Source organism: Oryx dammah, unplaced genomic scaffold, assembly GCF_014754425.2.
Source record: "Oryx dammah isolate SB20612 unplaced genomic scaffold, SCBI_Odam_1.1 HiC_scaffold_21, whole genome shotgun sequence".
NCBI classification, from domain to species: Eukaryota; Metazoa; Chordata; class Mammalia; order Artiodactyla; family Bovidae; genus Oryx; species Oryx dammah.
In genome coordinates, this window is record NW_024070205.1 from 61,230,124 (window position 1) to 61,249,429 (window position 19,306).

At 37.7% G+C, this 19,306-nt stretch overlaps 1 protein-coding gene and 1 pseudogene across 1 annotated transcript in view; both read left to right on the forward strand.

The window, feature by feature from the left end:
- The window catches only part of USH2A (usherin), a 922,740-nt gene that overhangs the window by 595,083 nt on the left and 308,351 nt on the right, over positions 1-19,306 (forward strand). Inside the window, exons 40-42 of the mRNA XM_040262869.1 lie at positions 6,755-7,383; positions 13,500-13,834; positions 15,187-15,309. Of these exons, the coding sequence (XP_040118803.1) occupies positions 6,755-7,383; positions 13,500-13,834; positions 15,187-15,309 (1,087 nt within the window). The remainder of the gene's footprint in view (positions 1-6,754; positions 7,384-13,499; positions 13,835-15,186; positions 15,310-19,306) is intronic.
- LOC120879891 lies at positions 15,997-16,797 on the forward strand (annotated as a pseudogene).

The following is a 19,306-nucleotide window of genomic DNA, read 5'->3' on the forward strand; positions in this document are numbered from 1 at the left end:
TACAAAAATGTAGGCAGATTTTTGTAAAATATGAGATAACTCACTTTTCTTTAAGAATATAGATTCCCTAGACTAGTAAAATTCAGCTTTCTCCCAGGGTTTCTTGGCTACCAAGATCAAAATATGAAATATCTCTTCATTTGAGTCATTTTAATAATGAACTTGTATACACAATTAGGTCAATCTCTTGAAAATGAGATTCTTTTCTAAAAATCACTTATCTACCTCTAAAACAAAACAAAACAGAAAAGACAAATTTCTTCCAGAGTTGACCATTTAGTTGTCATATATTTTTTAAAGACTAAAAATTGAATGACTTTGCTAAATTTATAGTTTAAAACTCCACATATATATTTTTAACCATCCATCTAAGATGCATTATTGAGTAAAATTTGTGTGATTTGGCTAGTTTATTCTATAGATTTACTTAGATGATTTTTTCATGTGTTCATTATTTTCCTAACAGACTCATTGTTCATGATCTTTGACTGAAATCTGCTAAAAAATAGAAAGATATATCTTATTACCAACACAGTGAGATTTTCAGTACTATTAACATACTGTATCTACTTATTATATTAGTTCTTATTGTTATTTTTTCCCCATACTTTCAATGCACTGTGAACAAAGGATGTAGTGTCTGGATCCTATTTTAGTTTTCTCATTCGCATTTTTGAGCAGTTTCCCCCTCTCATTCATCTTTAAGATTCTCATAGCAATTTACAAAGCAATAGTCTTTCTTCTGAAGTAAAAGGGAAAGACCTTGTAACATTCATTGAAATCTATATCTAACAGAACAATTTTCTGCCTTGTTTGTTGTCTAACAAAATTCTACTCATCCCTCAATCCCAGTTCAAATGGTACCTTCTCTGTGAAGCCTTCCCTCCTCATTTCTACCTTAGGATTTTGGTTTATATTCACTTGTGCAACGTCAATATCTCTTTCTGAATTGTAATTCCTTAGGACCTAGGATTCTGTCTCATTTGTCTTTGGAGATCCAGTGCTTAGTGGTGGATCTGATATAGAATAAGTGCCCCAAATTGTTAAAGTACTGATTAAAAAGAGTTTCATATAAACAAATGCATGAAACTACTGACTTCTCTGGTGGCTCAGACCGTAAACAGTCTGCCTACAATGTGAGAGACTCGGGTTCAATCCCTGGGTCAGGAAGATCTCCTGGAGAAGGAAATAGAAATCCACTCCAGTATTCTTGCCTGGAAAATCCCATGGACGGTAGAACCTGGTAGAACTCTGCAACCATGGGGTTGCAGAGTCGGACATGACTGAGCTATTTCACTTTCACTTTTATGAAAACTTAAGCAAATCTTAACTGGGTACCTACCATACTGGAAGGACTGAAAGTTACAAGAATGAATAGGAAAATTCTTTACTTGAGTCGTCCACAGTCTGCTGGGAAGAAATAATAAAACAATAGAGTACTGTGTTTGAAGATGAGGGCAAGCTCAGAGGAGAGCTTCTCCCAACAACATCGGGTGTCAGGAAAGCCTTCCCAGAGGAGAACACAAGGAGGAAAAATAAGAATGATTTCTATTTGGGGATCACATCAATATCAGATTTCCAATTTATTTTCTCGCCATTGGTCCAGGCGAGGAAAGCTATTGCTGTAGGAGGTGCCCACTGACACAGGAAATAGGGCAGCTTGTACAATTCTCTGCCTGTGATGTCAGCCTCTGAATATGAGACAAGAAGGGTGAGGATGAGAGGCAGGTGTTAGAGAAGGAAATCCCAAAGGCGATCCTCATTCTTTGCCTTGGTCAGAGGCAGCCTGCTGGCTGTCCCTGTGTTTCCGTCTTAACCGGGATAATGAATGTTCTAATCAGAAAGGTCTCTGCTAGCCCAAAACCATGTGCTACTTCAAAAGGAAGTCAGATATATAGAAAGAGAATTCCAAAAGGAAAACATATTTTCTTCTTATTCTCACAAACTGTAATGGATAGAATACTGAGCCCTGGTGACAGAGAGGGGAAGTAAAGCTTTGGTACGAAATGTGATCAGTTGATCGTGTTATTGTACTTCTAGAGGGGGATTTTCCAATCATTTAATAAGTGTCTTTGTGCCTTTAAGAGTACTTAAATTTTACAACTAATATTGCATGGGAGAGATCTTTTTATTAGTGTGTTGTAGAATTTAAAGCCAGTCGGCACTTTAAGAGTTTTCTGTGAAGGAAAAACAGAAACATTTGTAAATGAGGGTGACCCATATTTATATCGGTAGATTTTATTTGATTTCATGAAGAACTGGGAGCAGTAAGTCTCAGTAGTGCTGCAGGATGATTTTACTTTTCTATTCCAAACTTATTTCCTAATTGCTTTAGATATTAACTTCTGAATGCTGACATGTTTATCCTTTCAAACAGGGATGTGGTCTCTATTTTACCCACAACAGAAAATCCATGATGCAAAGTAAATCATTCTGCTGATTTTGAGAGCAAAGTGGCTCTGTGTGTATGTCCCTACAATAGTTTATTTCCCTGTTGCATAGACTTCCCCTCCACCAGATTTTTGCATTTCCAGAATTTATAAAACAAATTAGTATCTTTATAGTCTTATTTCTATATCCTAATATCAAAAACCAAAGTGACCAACAGAAAAATCATTTGAAAGGATGAACCAATTAATGAAAAATTCTATCCACCTGACCTTCATTTCCCTCTTGAATTCTTGAATCTGTTTGGGGCACATAAAGCCCACTGCTCTTCTAAATTTGGAACTTCTGGTTCTTTTAGGACTTTTTTCTTCCTTCATGAATTTTCACATTAACACATTTCATTCTCTGCTCCAAACTTTCAAGAAAGAATCCACAGCCATTCACCACACAACACGTCCCCATTCTGGAAGACAAAACACTCTTCCTAACCTTTCTCTGCTGTCCTGGTCTCAGGAGAAATAGAGAAAACAGTTCCCCAATATCGGCTCACCTATTTGCAGACTATAAATTGTATCCTTTCAATTGAAGCAACCTTGTAGTGTTCAGATGTTCCTTTTATTAAGCAACGATGCCCTGTTACACAGCCCTTTTCCTATTTTGTCAGTTGTCTAGAAGCTGAATATTCACATACTTCCCAAATGGCAGTGCCCATTTGTAATATTTGTTTTGGGGTACAATGATCTTACCTCTGTATCATCACAAGATTAATTATTCTTTATCTTTAATTTATTGGTCCTATTACTTAAGTCTTTTATTATAAGCTGTCAAAAAAACTCCTTTTGGGAAGTAGTTGGGGTATAAATAATAAATTGATAAAAGAATTCATGATTAAAGAGGGAACGGAATCCATCACTCCACTCTTCTGCTAACATTTTCACAATGAATAGCAAGCGACTGTACAAACAATTAGCACAGAGCATACTGCTACGTATAATTATACATTCATGTATTTGCCACCTTGGTTTTTAATTCATGGGCAGATTTAGAGGATATTCATTTATAGAGTTAATATTACTGGAAAAGAGCTTTAAGCCAAGTGAGTTTTTAGTTAAAATGGCAAAAAGTAGCTTCAAGGCAGCAATGAGGAAACATCAGGAAAACTGAGCGATTGTGGGTAACTCTAGTAGCAAACGGGTTATAGAAGACCCATGAAAACCACTTAAAAAACAGTTATATACACACAACAGATGTGTCGTTGCAACTGTTTATTCTTTCCAATCATTTATACACACACACACACGCACCCATCCTTCCCAATGTACACACCTTAGTATAAAAATAAATAAGCTGACCCCTCTGTGAACAATCGCATTACTCTCTTTTAGGCTGGGGCTGAACTTTTGAAGCTGATGAGCGAAATCGTTTCCCATAAAAGATAATTTCATTTGCCAAAATGAAACTACTTTCCGTTATTAACGCTATAATGAAACAGCCTGAAATATGAATCAGTGATCTGAACAGAAAGGATGCTCCCGTTCCCCACTCCAGGAGGGGAGTTCTCTAAACAATTACACCCATGGAAAGGGCTGTACGGTTGTATTTTCATCACTCGCCAGCTGAGCTGTGTGGCTGTCATACTTCCAGTCTCCCCTCCAGTGACAGCCGCATTGACAACATGTTATACTCCACATTGATTTTACAGTTAAGGAGCTGATTGTGATATATAGGGATTTTAAGAATTCAGCTGAGAGGCTGACTTTTGCCTTTTATCATTCCATTAAAATTTTATAACCATCTTTTTCATGTCATTTCATCCATGAATTCTTACTTTAGAAAGTGATAGCTACTGCTGTGAGCATAACTTTTCTCATGTTCAGAGCTTTTTATTGTATTAGCAAACTACCCCAATTATAGTTATTACTCATGTTTTACATAATTGTGGTGACCCTTTCAACCATGCAGTGGCACGCCAGTTGATTTGTATATAGAATTAGATGATTCGGCTTATCATTTTAAAGCACTAAATTGAAAGTGTGCCAGGAGTCGGGTTTTAACACTTCCTTAGCCAAAGGAGCTAATTAAGCTGCTTTCAGCATCCTCTCCTGAGTTGCCTACTTTAAGGACCCTTCCTGCCACAAGAGCTGGGAGCCTACTCAGCTAGAGCGGGAAGCTAATAAAATGTATTCTGGCTTTTAAGGGGGAAAATATCATGCAATTGAAATTGAACATCTCTTCTTGCCCAAGATAAGAGATCATCTTTAAGGAAAGGCTGTGTTCTGTAGGGGCTTGAAGTACCAGTCCATCTCATTATCCTGGATGTTTCCCTGATAACACTATCATCGTAGTCAAGAGAAATAAAAGGTTTATCTCCATCATAACAGAGAACAAACTGCATCATTGTTACTTTCCCCTGAAGAAGCTCACAGTTTGATAATGCACAGATGATGAATAATTATGCAAGACCCCTGTGAAAACCCTAATAGAAAAATATTCTGATTTTTAAGCTTATATTACTCTTTTTTGAACAGGGAAGGGTGAGTTAGGGTTAGACTTGAAAGGCTCAATTCTCCACCATTGATTTTATAGACCCCAATCTCAGAGGATTTCGTTTTACAAAACATTGATATCTTACAAGACTTGCGCTTTCTTTTCTTCAGGAAAGAGCCAAATCTGGATGACAAGTATAAATAAGAAAGGATCTGTATTCCTATTTTGATATAATAATTGCTACCGCTGCTGTGTACCAGAGAGCAAAAGTAAGAAATGTCACAGTGGTTTGACGAAAGCTTCAGAATGAAAGCTAACAACAGACTAAAACGAAAAATGTGATCCATCTCGGGATCATTGTACTTTTAGGATTTTTTCTCTTCAAATAGGATGCATTACCAAATTGTCAGAAATGGCTTGATTTCAGGGTTAGTGCAGTGTAACAGCTTTCCTCTCTAAAAGTAATTATGATTCTGCCATCAGTCCAGTTGGTGACAAATATGTGAATCATGTTGTGTAAAAATATGCTTCTATCACCAGCTACGATTGTGGTCCTTGGCTCCGCAAAGCTGTGATTGCGTTTAAAATTTAAACCTTGGTTATAACACTGAATCACACACACACACACACACTCACATCATCAGTGCTGTTTTAAACAATTACTAAATCCAAGTCTATCTTTTTTAAAGATTTTTCCATAAAATCTAATGTTCACAGAAAAATCTCATAAATGTTCAAATTGCTGTGGGCAGAAAAGGGGGATATAGGATTTTTCTTGATCTGTTGTAGCAATTTATAGATTTCAGGCTGTGGTTTATAAGAATGCTAAATGTTCTGGAATTACAGCTGTTACTGATCAGTGATTGAGCCAGATTTGTGTTATTGCACCATGTTCTTGCTTGTACCTAGAGAGCAGTAAAGCCTCAATATAATAAAAAGCACCTGCATTTTAAATGAAATTTCAATTGAAAAACTTAACAGCCCTTCAAATTGCAGAATTTAACGCAGCCCAGTAAAGCTTAAATAACACTTTGCCTCCGCAGGCTGAGGGGTTTGCATTCAAGGTGACTTGAGTGTGTCGCATGGTGAAATTATTTACAATTAAGGAATTTCTCTGGAGGGCTGCAGGATATTTGCTGCTCCACAACACCTAGGCGGGCATATGGCGGGCCTTTTTCAGTATTCATGGAGCCTCCTGAACCTTTATGATAATTGAATCAGTTAGAGTGCTGAGTGGAGCAAGCATTAAACCTGTTAACCTAAAGGTCAGATCTGTGCATTGTTTATTTATCAGTAGGTGAAAGAGCTAAATCGGCAGCTTCTGTCACAGTCACAGTAAAAAATCACCTATAATATTAACAGGGAGTAGATAAATTGCAAAACATGGATTAGAATGATAAACAGACCCGGGGATAATATGGAATATATAATGAGAGATGCTGAAGGATTTTACTGGGCTATAAAATATGCAGGTTTGTTGTGATAATGTTATTGATTATAATGAGTTACCAGAGTTCCAGAAAAATGGGGCGTAAGTTTGAACTTTGGTTACAGCTGCCCTCTTGTGTCTTTCTCTCCTAAGGTCTTTATTTCAGAAGAGTCTTCGTGATGTTGGGGAATCCTTAGCTTTAATCAAAAGAAATGATTTAATAAAGTTATCTTACAGGAGCAAATGGCAATTGAATTCAATAATGTTCAACAAGTAGGTCTTACACATCTTACACATGAGCCTTGTCTTTATGACTCTTGGCCACTTACTCAATGGCCTTCACCAAGTGTCCAGTTTCATATTCTGGAGGAGAGTGATCAGTCATTTTAGTTCTGTTCTGAGGTGTGGGAAGTTTCCAAGAGGTATCACTACTTACTTTCTACTTTATAGAACCTGGACCTGTAGACCCTCCAATTATTCTGGACAAGAAGTCAAGAATGATGTTGGTCACCTGGCAGCATCCTTTAAAGTGCAATGGGCTCATTACCCATTATAACATTTACCAACATGGCCGCCTCAGCTTGAAAACCTCTGGAAACGTCACTAATGGCACAGTGACCCATTTACGCCCATATACGGCCTACACGTTTCAAGTAGAAGCTTGTACCTCAAAAGGGTGCTCCCTGTCAGCAGATTCCCAGACCGTTTGGACACTCTCAGATGCACCGGAAGGTATCCTGAGTCCAGAGTTGTTCTCTGATACCCCAACATCCGTGATCATATCTTGGCAACCCCCCACCCATCCCAACGGCCTGGTGGAGAACTCCACAATCCAGAGAAGAGTCCAAGGAAAGGAGGCCGTTACCACCCTGGTGACTCTCCCAGGAAGTCATCCCAGGAGGTTTATCGACAAGACTTCTACTCTTAGCCCGTGGACAAAATATGAGTATCGAGTGCTGATGAGCACTGCTGATGGAGGGACAAACAGCAGTGATTGGGCAGAAGTGACCACGAGACCCTCGCGACCTGCTGGGGTGCAGCCCCCCGAGGTGGATATGTTAGGACCCGATGCAGCCAAGGTAAGAAGCTAAGTGTCTGTCTCCTCTGCAGACTAGGAATGCACCCCGCATTGACTCTGTGTTAAACAGAGCCATCTACTGACAAAACGCACACATGTGTTGTTTTAGGCATTCACTGGAGAAACTGGGTTTTTGGCCTTTGGCCCAAACTTTCTTGAATTTGATGTCAGTTTTTCATTTCTCCCTGTATCCCCTTAATTATATTGTTGAGATGCTTCCATTTGCCTCACACACCTGAAATCCTTTGAATGCCACCCTGGGATGCTTAGCTTAACCACCACGTCAGATCTAAATAGATCAGAAAATGAGAAGAGGTGGGGAAATGCGGGGGAAGGGATTAGCATATTAAGAAAAGTTCCAATTACCAATATTCTGATTTTTTTTTTTTAATGATCAAAGAATCAAGAGGATGGGGGAAGAAAGAAAAATAGCAGATTACGGGGCTATTTAGGAACTGTTCAATTATTCACTTCATTCTGCTGGGAATGAACTCTAGAGGCTAGGATAACTACCATTGTTTTGGCTTGCATACAAACTTCATTCAAGGGAAATTAGTGTAACCAAACAGGAGGGAGTTTTGTAGCTTAGAAGCCTCTTTTGTGTAAATACACACATGCTTCCATGGATTCAGTCTTGTACTACTGCCAAAAGCATTGGTGCAGCAGCTTGCTCACCAGAGCACAAAACAAAGGACATTTGCATAACAGCAAAGTTCATCTGTTGAAATTATTACTTGAATCTCTGTTGTGTGTTCTCTCGTGCCTACGAAAAGCAAACACTGGGTGATGCTAAATAGTGTAAATCGTTGAAGAAATTTAATTGAACCTACATACTAAAATCTGTGTTTCAAAGTCTGCCTTCATTAGTTTCCACATGAGATTGGTCAAAGCAACACAGCTTCTTGATAGAAATATCTCAATATATAGAATTCTGTTCATAAAACATCAAAAGGAAATCAATTTGAAGGACATGATGTATGGTGTTTACTATATGAATTGGGCAATCTTAAGAATTGTTCTTCATTCAAAGGAAAAGCAGAGCAAACCAAAGGAAAACCCCAAACAACCCTAGAGTTATTCATCATTCCAGAAATGACTTTTCTTTTTAATCCTAAGGGAATTTTGCAAAACTTCGGTAGCAGTACCAATCAATATGATGTGACATAAGCACAGTCCTTCACAAAGGCACAGCTAGGTAATGGACATTTTTTCTGGATTCTTTCTAACAAAGATTTAATAGCTAGGCAAATCCAAAAGATGACAAATATTTTCAGAAAAGTCATAGCTCAGAGCATAGTTCTATGTGATTCAGCATTTATAAATGATGATCAAAAGTATTCAAAGTAAGTTGCCTGGCTTTTCCATTCGTCCCTTTTTTCCCTTCCTCTTTTGATTTTGTAACCTCATCCAGAAATTAAACAATGTGCATGGCTTGTCAACCTGCTAAAGGACGATTTAGCTTGGTTTGAGAGCAGAATCTCACAGACACTCACCAGGCCTGGAATCTAAACGTCTCTAAGAAGGTGCTTAGAAGATACAGACAATGTATACTAGTGATCATTTTTTAAAAAATTCATACCTTTTACTAATCCTTACTTTAACTAGAAAATAAAAAATTATCAATGAAGAGAGTCATCAGGATTATTTAGCTGAATCTAGTATTGTACTATATATATTTAAATAATATTAAAACAACATATTTATGCTTCAGAATTATTTGCTAACTTTCAGAAAGGTTCAGAAAGATCTTCAGATCACTACAATCAGTGTTCTAATGACACCACTTATCTGGTAAACAGAGGCAGTATGACAGCAGTACAGAGATTTCTTTTTATAAAAGATACGATTTGAAAATTAAAATTGCAGATGGATAAAATCTGAGGAACAGAAGCATGGTCTTTAATATGTTGGGTAAAAGGTTCATTCAGTATTTATCATATGGCGTCATTCCAAATATTAGGATGAGGAAAATTGTCAATAATATTATTGACAATAATAATAATAATTTCAGTTCTACCAACATTTATTGAGCATCTATACATCTTAATGAGTACCTCTTGGTCACGAATTCTCTACCTACATGGAGTGTACATTTTACACAAAACAATATAAATAAATAAAATTCTCAGAAATGGAAAAAACTTGGGGGAGAAACAAGTCAGGTTAAGATGAGTAAAGACTACCAGTTGATTGGTTGAGAGATATAATCTAGGAACTGGACTGGTATTTCACTCTAGTTCTTAGAATTTTGCACCATCTGGTCTTTTTACCACCACTCCCCCTGTAAGAACTTGCAGTCTGATAGGGAAAACAAGGAAACTTCACATACTTAGGCCAACTGGAAAATAACCCAAAGTAACATCTTTGTAAGTATAAAAAGATGAGCTACGACTTGGCATAGATATGAGCCTTAAGAAGGGAAAGTTGCATAAACAACAAGGTCCTCCATAGGGAATTATATTCAATATCCTATAATAAACCATAATGGAAAAGAATATGAAAAGAATATATATATATGAATAACTGAATCACTTTGCTATATAGCATAAATTAGCACAACATTGCAAATCAACTATACTTCAGGAAAATAAATTTTAAAAAAGAAAAAGGGGAAACTTGTACATATTATTAATATATTATTTGATTATCAGGAAAACAACATATAATGTCAAAGAGGTTGTATTATCTGAAAAAGTGAAAGCCACATACTTTGATGTTGTATTTATTCATTTAAGAAAATGCATTTCATTGTATAAAGTGGGTAAAAATACCAAAACCTGTAAAAGGGAGTTTAATAAAGCTCTAATTTAGAATTATGCTATCGATCCAAAACTTCTAAATAAAATAAAATATTAGCAAATTGAACAAGGATACTTATTCTTAGCCCAGTCTCAGCCCATTATATTGATCTTCATAAAAACTCTTATTCATAAAGTTCTTTTTTTCTTTATTTTTATTTGAAGGATAATTGCAATAGTGTTGGTTTCTGCCATAGATCACCATGGATCAGTCATAGGTATACATGTGTTCCCTTCCTCTTGAGCTTCCCTCCCACCTCCCATCCTAGCCCACCCCTCTAAGTTGTCACAGAACCCTGACTTGAGCTCCCTGAGACATATAGCAAATTCCCACTGGCTATCCATTTTATATATGTTAGCTTTATGTAGTTTTAAAACGTGATTTGATGAAGTTAAAGAAATTAGAAGTAAATCACAATATTTTTGTGTTACTTTTTTCAAGTCTAAAGCCAATCAGCTAAACCACCTTCATAAATTGTTGTTTATGACCAGGATCATGCAGGTACCTTACCTGTTTAGGGCCACACTTCAGAGATCTGATTGAGCAGGTGAGAGTCAGTAGTTCCTTAAACACCTACCCACCTGTCCTATCTTATGCAAATAGATAGTAAATAAACAGAGAAATGGAAATCCAAGCAATTAAGAACCACCCTAATGAAAGAAACTATTGTGGTCAACAAAGCATCTCTAAAATAAACATTTTATTCTAAGCCATAAATGACACTTTATTTTAAAAATTTCAGTGCAAAAGTCTTGTTTTAGAGAACATCTTTTGCTTATTAAGCCAGGAGCATGGTCCTTAGGCTGAGTTTTTTGGGCTACAACAATATTTTATAATCCTTCATATGAGCAATAGATAAATAAGAGGCCATGGGAAATTAAACTGAAAGTTTTAATCTCTCATATTTTGGCCACACTGTAATAAATGTAGTCTTAAGCATTGGAAAGACTGGAATCCAATATTTCACTAACTGGCTCCTTAAAAAGCTTGGTCACATTTATTTTTAGTAATAGCTCCAGGATGTTTTCAAGAGGATGATCAAATTAGATACCATTTCTGTTAGCCTTCTCACTATAATGACAATGGCCTTCTCCACCTTGCTCTAAATTCCTTCTAAAATTTTTCTGTAGAAGTAGAGTCATGTCTTCTAACTCAGTACTGTCAAAAAGATATATCTTCCTAAGCCTTTAACTTTTTAAGTGAGAAAAATAGCAAATTTCTGGATGCAAACATTTATAGTAGAGAACACAAGGATTTTTTAGCTCTTCAAATGACTGTCTTCAGAGTCATTACATCACATCTCTTAATCTCTGTAGGTTGCTATCTTATTCAGATTTTTATTTTATGAATGTTTTCTTAGCTTCAATAACCGAGTTCCAAATCAATTCACTCTCAGCTCAACTGCGAACACAGACTACATCTGAAGTTTGTAGTTTGAATTCTTTCAAGGACTGCCAAGCCTTGACCTGAACTCTCAGAATATTCTAGTTCCAGAGGCAAGTGGCATTCCACATGTGAGTCAGGTAGAACTGAGCTGTGATAACCGTTCCATGTTTTATTTGCAAGTACCAGGAAGCCCTATAAGTTTGACCTTGACTCATTTCTCAAGCCCACAAAGAACACTGTACCACCAAAATAAATAGAATCTTATGTCTGCTTTATAAACTTTGCTTAATTTAGGCCTCTTTGATCTCGCCTCCATCCAGGCAAATCCTCTCTGCTCATAAGGAACACATCTAAAACTTGTCTTCACCAGCACATTTTGGAACTCTCTTCTCCTAGAAGTTTTTAAAAGCAGCAGTGATTTCAAGCCATGTAGTAAAATTTCAGTAGATGCCAAGTCCTTGGTAATTATAAATTAGGACTGTAATCATCAAGCAGCTGCCCAAATGACATGTTGTTGTGGTTTAGTCACTCAGTCATGTCCAACTGCTGGCGACCCCAAGGACTGTAGCCCACCAGGCTTCTCTGTCCTTCACTACCTCCCAGAGCTTACTCAAGACTCAGTCATGTCCATTGATATGGTGATTCCATCCAACCATCTCATTCTCTGTTGCCCCCTTCTTCTCCTGCCCTCAATCTAAGTATTTTTTGTCTACAATAATTAGTAAGAGTGCCCTATGAAAATCTCAGGTTAGATTGCTCCTGGAGGAAACTTATTTCCTTTAAGACAGAAAATTTTAGTTCATCCTTCTCTGTTCTAATTTCTGTATTACACATTTCAGAATTTGAATTTGTATAGAACTATAAGTGTAGGTATCACTGTATCACTTTGTGGAAGACTTGTTTAAATTATCAAAATAGCTGCATGCTAAGGAAAATATAATGCCATCAGCCATGACTGCAATTACTTGTTAAACTCCATCTCTGAGTATTTGGCATTAAATAAGTGTACAATTTAGGCTCTGTTCTCATGAAGCTTACAGTCTATTTGGGAGATGAAATATATACTCTAAAATTTAAAGAATATTTCAAGGCAAGAAAAAAAGAAATGAAGCAGGATGGCATATAAATAATGGATTTTCAATGACTTATGTGCATTTTTCTAGGGTCTTTTCCCCCTATAAGAGCATAAGTTGGGTTAGCACAATCCCCTTACAATATTTAGTCATAGAAGAAAAATAACATTAAACATTATTAGAAAACATTGTTGTTTCTTTCTTTTGACATTCATGGCTATGACTTAAACAATCATTTTTTGCTTGCTTTTTTAAAGCTTTCCACACGTCTCTTCTCTTTGCGAAAAGGATATGTTGCTTTACTTGCTACATTATGCACTAGAGAGATTCAGAAGCTCAATTTCATGTTCTCAGAAAATGCAAAGAATGATTTCTGCACTCCCACCACCACCATCCAAAAAAAAGAATAGTGACATATTTAGAATACACACTTATAATGCAAAACAAGGAATTCTGATATTTCGTCTAATTGAGTTATAAAGAAGGACACTCTTAAATCCTGCTGCTGCCCCCACTGATGCGTGTGGATGTGTGAATTCTCTCCATGTGTGTGCTCTGCCTCTTTCCGGACACCCATGGTGGAGATGAATCACTGAGGTGTGTATAGTCTGACAGTCTTAGAAAGTCTCCAGACTAACAGCCCAACCCAGGAAACAGCATCTCATTTAGTTCCTGGTGTCCTGCTAATTGATCTGAAAACTCTTCATTACTGTCTAGTGTAAAGGGCTAAGTCAAAAGTGGGTATTTCTACAGTGACTTAACTGAAAACAAGACAGAGCAAAACGCAGGGCCCTGTGAACCTCCTCAGTTGCTCTGTTCCTATGTTGTCACATTGGTTCTAATTTTTCTTTTATTTCAGGTCACTTGGAAGCCCCCCCTCATCCTGAATGGAGACATCCTTAACTATGAGATCCGCATGCCTGACCCTCACATCGCGATCACCAATGTTACTTCTTCTGTGTTAAGTCATGTCGTTACTCATCTGATTCCATTCACTAATTACTCTGTCACCATTGTGGCTTGCTCAGGGGGTAACGGGTATCTAGGGGGGTGCACAGAGAGCTTCCCTACTCACGTGACCACCCCTCCCGCCCTGCCGCAGGATCTTGGCCCATTGTCCGTGGTTCCACTAAGTGAATCATATGTTGGGATTTCCTGGCAGCCACCATCCAGGCCAAACGGACCTGATTTGAGGTAAGAGACAGCGATGATGCTTTTGGATTTTGTTGTGGCCTTCTCTCTTCGGGAAGGAAGGGAGGAGGCTCTTCCTCACATATGAATATAGAACTAATTTCTTATTGGATATTCATATTTGTGACTTTTTTATTGAACTAGAATAGATTTACAATGTTTTGTTAATTTCTGCTGACCACAAAATGATTGAGTTATTCATATATATATATTCTTTTTTATATGGTTTTCCATTGTGGTTTATCACACGATATTGAATTTAGTTCCCTGTGCTATACAGTAGGACCTGGTTGTTTATCCAATTTATGTATAATAGTTTGCATCTGCTAACCTCAGGTTCCCAATCCTTTCCTCCCACACACACTCTGTGTCGGCCTTACTCATAACTTTCATACAGTTTCATCTTGTGTATCTTGACATATGGAACCATGAAAAGTTTATCATGGTAAAAATATCATTATATTGTGGAAACTAAAAATGGTTGAAGGGGCTTCCCAGGTGGCTCAGTGATAAAGAATCTGCCTGCCAGTGCAGGAGATGGGGGTTCAACCCCTGGGTCAGGAACGTGCCCTAGAGAAGGAAATGACAACCCACTCCAATATTCTCGCCTGGATAGTCCCGTGGACAGAGGATCCTGGCAGGCTACAGTCCATGGGATCACAAAAGAGTGAAGATACGACTTAGTGACTAAACAACAAGAAAAAAAACCCTTGAAACAACAATCAATATTCTCTAATGATTCTCTACACAATCTGTCTCTTCATTTTCAAAGTATATTCTTACTATATGGTAAGCAAGTTTGATGCATGCTCTAAATGACACATTTGCACAAATATACCTCAAAATTCCAATGCATTAGCCAATAATTCTTTGGTATGCTATTACTATCTGAAAACTTGTAAAGCATATGGTCAGGAATATAGATGAAATAAAAGAATTGTTATTCTAAAATGGCTCTATAACAACTTGACATTTAGATAAGACTATGAAGTCAATAATATTCTCATTGTTTATAAAATATTGGTGGTAAAAGTCGAAGGAAGTCACTAACTTTATAAGTTTTTGTGCTTCTACTTTGAAGCTGACAATAAAGTTTTGGTAAATCTGACATAGAAGAAATCTAAATGTCATCATTTTACTGATAACAGTAAAATGTAAATGGAGCTAATTGTTCCATTTAGCTACAGAGATGATACTTGTGCCAGAAAAAAATGATTATCAGAAAAAAAGAATATTAAGATGTTTTCTTTATGTTTACACATACACACCACACACTGGTACCATGAGACAACCTGAATTTTGGTAATAATATTAGGTGAGATAATCCTGATGTTTCTGCTTGTCTTTTGCTTCAGATATGAGCTTCTGAGATGTAAAATCCAGCAACCACTTGCATCAAATCCCCCAGAAGATTTAAATATGTGGCACAATATTTATTCAGGAACTCAGTGGTTTTATGAAGATAAGGGTCTTAGCAGGTGAGATTACAAAACTATAAAAACAAATGCTGGCATTCAGTTTGGGGCATGTTGAATAGTTTAGAGAATCTGAATGTCTTCGTTGTATGAATAAGTTATCAGTTATATAATAAAACATATTGGTTATTATTGGTGGCATTAATCATCGAACTGCAACAGTCAGCAGGTTTAATATTTGCCACCTTAACTGCACTCTTAAAATAAGCTTTTTGAAGTTGAGTTTGTAGGTGTTTGAGTCTTACCCTCTTGCCTTTGTCACAGCTCTAATTGACACCGTAAGAGAAAAATATGGAAATATTGAACATGTACAGAACCGGGGAAAGTTGGGGGCACTTGTAAAATGTTTGCTTTTCTAGGAAGTAATTTGTTGTAACTCATTGATTCAATTCACAAAAATTATTTAATTCACAGGCTTGGGACTTGAAAGAATTCAATCTAGAGTTTGAAGAAACCAAAAAATGAGCAAATAGGTAATGTCAGTAAAGAGCACCCCATGGGAGAGAAAGGAGGGCTATGTTTGTATTCATCCTGTGCTGGAGAACTAGGTTTGCTAGCCTTGGGGGAGTCAGTAAACTTCTCTGGGCTTCAATTTTGTTGTCCATAAAATGAGATTGGATGAGGTTAAGTGAAGTCTAAATTTTCATGAATCAAGAAATGTAATGAAATATTGGAGGGTCAGAAGTCCCCATGCTGAGAGCACCGTGGAGGGTGCTGAGTTCGATTTGAACCCAGGCAGTGACACAGCCTCCAGTCCTCGAGCTGCCGGGCGGAGGGTGGGCCAAGCTTCTCTCCATCCAGCGGGACCTCGAGTCCTGGAGGTCCCATCCTCCAGACCACCTGTAGATATGCCACCCAGAAACCAGTCCAGCAAAGCCAAGAAGATGACCCGCCTCTTTCCATGCTGCTGAAGGACTACCAGAACATCCCTGGAATTGCAAAGGTTGATGATGTTGTGCAAAGAGTCCTATCTTTGGAAATGGCCACCAAGAAGGAGATGCTAAAAATCAAGAAAGAGCAGTTGATGAGCAAGGTCGTGGAAAACCTGAAGGACACCAGCTCCTTGGAGGCTCGAATTGTTGCCTTGACTGTCAAGATCTGCGGTTATGAAGAACACAGGCAGAAATATTGAAAGGACAAAGCCCACAAGCACTATCTGCTGATGAGCATTGACAGGAGGCAAAAGATGCTCAGAAACCTCCGCGAGACCAGCTATCCTTTGAGAAGATATGCAAGGAGTTGGGGATTGAGTCCACCTTTCCCCCTCCATACCACCGAAAAGTCCACCACCTCTAGGTGACCAAGAAGGCTCTGTGCATTTGGGTTTTCCAAGAGGTTCAAAAGCTGAAGAAGCAAAAAAGGGCCTTAAAAGCTGCAGCTGCAGCAGCCCGGAAACAAGGACAGAGGATCCCAGAAAGCCTTTCTGAAGGCAGACCAGAGGCAATCAAAAAAACCCAATAAATGTTGTTAAAGTCAAAAAAAAAAAAAAAAGGAAATGTAATGAAATTTCAAAGAATCACAAGTGTGATTTTATGAAAACTTTTCAGACCTATTTTTCAATAACTTTTCTATCAGGTTATTTTTCTAGACTCACCACTGACTAGCTCTGCTCTGAAGTCTGTTTACAATCTGGCCTTGCCCCGCCTCCCCTCATCCCTCCCCTCCTTGGCTTCTATGCTTCAGCTAGTTCGTAATGTGTTGGGCACCTCTAACAAGTGACACCCACTCCTAGACTTCTCCTCATGGCTGCCATTTCCCTTCTGTCTATCATCCTTCAAGTCTTGACCTAGAAGTCTTCTAGGTCACCTCTTCCTGGTCTGAATCAGCTGCTTCTTTAGTGTATTTCTATAGCACACCGCTTATATACCACTGTTGTTTTTGCACTCATTTCACTGCTTATCTGGACACCCCATTCTATTGTCAGGTCCACCCTGAGCAAGGCCTTACCATCAAGACCTCTGTATTGCAACCCTCACCACAGTGCCTGGCACATAGTGGGGGTTCCAGTCAATGTTAAGTGAAAGAATGTGTTTAGTCACTTCCCTGTGCCTTGGGATTCCTAGTGGCTCAAACGGTAGATAATCTGCCGGCAGTGCAGGAGACTTGGGTTCAATTCCTGGTCAGGAAGATCCCCTGGAGAAGGAAATGGCAACCTACTCCGGTGCTTAGCCTGGAGAATTCCATGGACAGAGGAGCCTGGCTGACTCCATGGGATCGCAAAGAGTTGGGCAAAACTGAGTGACTGAGTTTCACTTTCACTTTCAAAGCATTGAATAGTCATTTCCCTGTGCCTTAGGAAGATTAACTACAGTGTTCTTACCTTTGGGGAAGGGGTAAAACTAAGGAAGAGCCTCCTATTCATCTGAAAGTGTCATGGTGGGAAAACAGATATTGTGAGATACTTGAAGGGAGGAATACATAAATCTATTGACAGAATAAAGTGAACAAAATGAACCATATATAATTGCCATTTTTCAAGGCAAAAATGATCAAAAATGATATGTTATGAGCATATGCTTTTTGTTCAACCTAAATTATCACGGTCACTATTCACCACTATATTCGATTCACTATTTACTTAATCCAAAATTGCTATAAAATGATAACTTCAGTTGAAGAAATTCATTTTATTCAGCAATTTCATTTATTTTTACCATATGCTGAGGGACACTGTGATAAGAAACAAAGATGAGTAGCATAGCCTTTTCCCTCAAAGAGCTCACAACCTCATGGAAAAAACCACTGACACACATATACTAATTGCTATAATATCATCACATTTAACTACAGTTTCACCATCACTCCCTAGGGAAATCATATGGAAAGTAGTTTTCCATGATCTGTGAACTCTAAGTGTCTGAAATACAGCAATTTCCAAAATAAAGAGAACTTGTCTATTTAACATTACTGAATGGATTTTTAGCCATGAGACATTTGGCAGAAAAACACAGTAAGTCTCAGAAAGTTAATTTTATTTCTTCATAGAAGCAATGAAAACTTATTAAAGAATTAGGACCAAAGCCAAAATTTCATTATTGAATTTTTAGTGATGCTTGTAAGGATTTTTAATGAGAAGTCCAAATCAAAGATTTAAGGAAAGAAATTAAGTTAAATCCCCACAAATTATACTGAAACATAAGTTGACATAAACATATTGATGACAGCTGCTTCTAGAAAAGAAGTGTACCTGGGTCTCCTGAATTGCAGGCAGATTCTTTACCGTCTGAGCCACTGGGAAGCCCACCCTAGAACAAAAATGTGCTGAGGTGATATTTTGACTAGCCTCATAATACTAAACATCAAATATTTTTTCCTTTGTATCTCCATGTGCAAAGTAAAATATTACACTAATTATTCAGATAATTTAGTTTCTTCTGGATATAGTGGGTAAGGGGTAATTTGTCCTGAATTACACAACTAGTTGCCTAATTGCTGACTTTTGCTCCATATAGACACAAATGTAGGGGAACGGCAGGTTTATACTCCTTGTCACTTTCTAACTTTTCTTCCTTCATGTACAAAGTGGCCGAGTTATGATTGTTAGGGGAACCATAACTTTGGATTTCCTGACATTTTCATCACTTGGAAAATCTGGAAAACTTGCTGTTGTCATCTAATGCTTCTTCAGTGAGTCAAGTTGGGTTTAACACACAAGGGCAGCCACCGCCTTAATTTTAAACATCAGTCCACCCTTAGGATTTTCAGAGCCTCACTGTGCCTTGTCTCTTGAGTGATCTGATAAAACTTCTGCAGACTTAGTGATGGCATGCCCTCCTCTTTGTTCTGGATCTGACAAGGGAGGAACAAGCTATAAGAAATGATAGCTTCTATTTTAAGGAAAATGTTGACTTGTAGATTATAGTAATTTAGCCACCATATAACAATTTAGCCACCATTGAGTTTATGAACAGAGGTATGTTCTAACTCCTATTACTTTCAATTATCTATAAATTCCTACAAGTATTTCTTTATCAATGGCAGTCTGGAAAGAGACCTTCAT